At 56.6% G+C, this 3,461-nt stretch overlaps 1 protein-coding gene across 2 annotated transcripts in view; it reads left to right on the top strand.

Moving 5' to 3' along the window:
* sh2b1 (SH2B adaptor protein 1) overlaps positions 1–3,062 on the top strand; it is an 11,724-nt gene extending 8,662 nt beyond the window's left edge. Inside the window, exons 5-10 of one of the 2 annotated variants that reach the window (XM_015055528.1) lie at positions 90–172; positions 425–580; positions 659–870; positions 955–1,129; positions 1,322–1,412; positions 2,454–2,564. In XM_015055528.1, the coding sequence (XP_014911014.1) occupies positions 90–172; positions 425–580; positions 659–870; positions 955–1,129; positions 1,322–1,412; positions 2,454–2,475 (739 nt within the window). In that variant the 3' untranslated portion in view covers positions 2,476–2,564. Of the gene's footprint in view, positions 1–89; positions 173–424; positions 581–658; positions 871–954; positions 1,130–1,321; positions 1,413–2,453 lie in introns of both variants that reach the window. The other variant, XM_015055527.1, reaches the window with a different exon arrangement.
* The last annotated feature ends 399 nt before the right edge of the window (positions 3,063–3,461 follow it).

Genomic DNA, 3,461 nt, shown 5'->3' with positions numbered 1-3,461 from the left:
CTCTAAAGTAACAACGTGATGATCGTCCAGAACCTCTGACTGGGTCCAGATGTCAGCAGCTGCTGCGACTAACTGTGTTTCCGCTGCAGCGAGCAGGAGGACGCTGAAGGTGTGTGTTTGGCTTCGTTGGACGTCAGTGGAACGCCAGAGATCGGCGAGCGTCTTTCACAAGGTGAGTGTTGGGTTTCCTGACCCGGTGCTGGGCCAGGGATAGTTCTGATCCAGAGAACCAAAGTCCAAGGAAGAACTGTGAAAAACCTTGAGAAGGCCGTTGATCCGGACCGCTTTAGAGCCAGGTTCAGTGGAAACCAGGCTGGATCAGAACCAGTGAACTGGTCTGGAGGAAACATGAGATGTCTGTGGTGGTTCATGAACTTCTAACCCTGTTCTGCTCCTTCTCACTGGCCGGGTTCTGACCCGTCAGTCTGCTACGGAGGGATCGGAGGCTCCTCCCCCCTCCTGGATCCACTTCCTCCAGAACTCCCACCTCGAGCGCCACTGGACGAGCCGGATGGCAGGAATTTCGGGGGAGGTGGGGCTGGCCTGGGCACGCCTTTTGCTGAGACGCCAGAAGCGACGGGTAACGATGACTCGGGCAGATTTGGTTCTGGAAACGGCCGGGACTCGAGTGACCTGGTCCGATGCGCTTTCCCTGCAGGGTCCTTCCTGTTCTCTGACACGGTGACCTCCGAGGCCGTGGAGCACCCGCTCAGCGAGTGCCAGTGGTTCCACGGCACCCTGTCGCGGCTCAAGGCGGCCCAGCTGGTTCTGGCCGGAGGCCCGGCGAGCCACGGCGTCTTCCTGGTCCGACAGAGCGAGACGCGGCGGGGAGAGTACGTCCTCACCTTCAACTTCCAGGGGAAGGCCAAGGTGAGTCCGGGACGCGGAGGGCGGACTGTCTTTGGTCTTTGTGTCTCTGCCGCGCTACATGTCTCCGTGTCTCGGGGCCCACAGCACCTCCGTCTGTCCCTGAACGAGGACGGCCAGTGCCGGGTCCAGCACCTCTGGTTCCAGTCCATCTTCGACATGTTGGAGCACTTCCGGGTCCATCCCATCCCCCTGGAGTCGGGCGGCGCCTCTGATGTCACGCTCATCAGCTTCGTGGGAGCCACGGCGGTTCGACAGCCAGGTACGATCAGAACCGGGTCGGCAGAACCCGGACCGGTCCCTGGGCAGGTGTGAAGCCTTCATCCTGTCCCGCATGGGTCACCATCCTCATCCTCATGCTGTACTGATCCATGAAGCAGAGGAGACGTCGCTGCCCGTGGGACCCATCTGACCTCTCTGTTGTTGTCTTGTATGGTTGGCTCGCCCCCTGCAGGCCGGGACCGGGCGGGCAGTCGGCCCGCGGTCTGCGACGCCATCACCACGCGCCATCCCGACTCTCCATCAACCCCCATCTCTGACTGTGTGTAAGTGAGACCGACCCGGCCCGGAGGACGAGTGTGTGGACGCTTCTCCATTCAGTCCAGGCTCTCAGGGCGGCTTCCGGGTCCGACCAGAACCATTCAGATCCTTTGCATCTGTCAAACTCGAGGCCCAGGGGCCAAATGAAGTCCGCCTTAACTTTTTATGTGGCCCTCCAGACACCAAATTACGTCATTCAGTCAATTCCAGTTTTTCACAATTCAGCGAGCTCCAAAATTGACAGAAAATGATAAAAGCCCCACCTGCAGGTGGCGGTGTTTCTGACTTCTACTCCCATCCTGCCTCAGCCTTGATCCATGTGGCAAGTAACAAAAAGTCACCTTTCATGTCATAAGCAGAAATATTGCAGATATTTCTAAATTTGCTCCACAAAATATGTAATTTTTATTGTAAAAAATTCACAAGAACAATCCTGGAATTCTGGAGAGACTGATCAGTGGCAACAGATTCAGTATTGATTAATTTTAAGAAGTTCTTATTGGACGCTGCGGCGCTTTTTATTCAGATGATGTAACATTCAGCATCTGAAGTGTCAGGTTCAACACGCCTGGTGCAGAACCAGAACCAGAACCAGAACCAGCCCTACAGGCTGGGTTTCCAGATAGATGCCACACAGTTCTATGTCTTACTGCCCCCTACTGGCCTCTACTGCACATTACAGCATCTGGAAGAAGGGAAATAACATAAAAACTGCGAATAATTTCAGGAAAGAAGAAGAACAGATGAACCGGACCCTCCGGTAGAACCCGACCTGCCAGGTTGTAGTTCTGACCCGTGTGTTTTAAGGAGAGCTGTAATGGTTCTGGAACCAGTTGGGCCTTTCTGAGCTGCAGCCTGTAGAACCTCATGATTATCTGTAGCTGGCCGATCAGAACCAGAGGTTCTGCTGGACCATGGGAACCCGTCCCTGAGAGTCCAGAACCACCTGACTCCTCCCACTCACTGCCATTCTGTCTCTCCCTCCATCCGCTCCTCCTCGCTCTCTCTAACTCATCCCTTCTTCTTCTCCTCCTGGACCCCTGCAGACTCGACCAGCAGACCCCGTAGCCCTCCGCAGCCCCCCCCGCTGCCGCCGGGACGCCCGCCGCCGCCGACCCCTCCCCAGGAGAGGGGATCCGAGGCGGAGCCGGCGGGAGCGGCGGCGGGGAGCGGCGGGCCGGCGGAGGACTGGGAGGACACGCCCCTCCGGCAGCTGGACGCCGCCGAGGGCGAGGAGCGGGACGGGGCGAGGGCGCCGCGCGCCGTCGACAACCAGTACTCCTTCTTCTGAGGCGGCGGCCATCTTGGGGGATTCTAACACTAAACGAGGCCGACAAGTGAAACACTAACGAACGGTACCGCCAGCCCGATTCGCTGCTGCCGCTCCGCCTCGCAGAACCTTCTGGACACTACGACTGAAACCCGAGCCTGTGGAGCCAGCAGGACCAGAACCTCACGCGGTTCTGCCCAGACAGCCAAACATACGCTACAGAACCAGAACCTTACACGGCCCCTGGAACCAAAGCCAATCCGCACTCTGGGTTCAGGCCCGGTTCTGTCTGCTGCCTGTAATCTGTTAGAGCGGGGCAGACGGGCGGTTCTGCAGACCCTGCTTCAGATTACAGAACCATTCGACCCAGTAAAAGGTTCTGAACCCAAACAGATCCCTGGAAAATCCCAAAGATGACCCAGTTCCACAGAGACCCAAAGGTCAAGGGTCAAATCTCCAGGATGTTCTTCACCTGCTGGAGATCCAACATGACCCAGATTACTGGTTCTGGTTCTGAGCCCGATTCTGGACTCATCCAGAAACTGGAAGAAAGAAGCTCGCTGTGGGTTTTGACCTTCCTGACCTTTGACCCTGGTCTGACTGCAGGTTACAGGAAGGGAAACGGGGAAGTTCAGGATGTTTTAATCCGGGATCTGGAGTTAATTTGTTCAGATTAGGTTGGATTATGGTTGAAGCTGGGTGGTGGTTCTCACCCAGATCTGACCTCTGACCTCTACTACATTACCACTACTGACAGAACCAACACTAATGACCCTTTGACATG

Source organism: Poecilia latipinna, unplaced genomic scaffold (assembly GCF_001443285.1).
Source record: "Poecilia latipinna isolate Pla-1442-1.1 unplaced genomic scaffold, P_latipinna-1.0 Scaffold1319, whole genome shotgun sequence".
Classification (NCBI taxonomy): Eukaryota; Metazoa; Chordata; class Actinopteri; order Cyprinodontiformes; family Poeciliidae; genus Poecilia; species Poecilia latipinna.
This window is presented reverse-complemented; position numbering and strand designations above follow the sequence as displayed.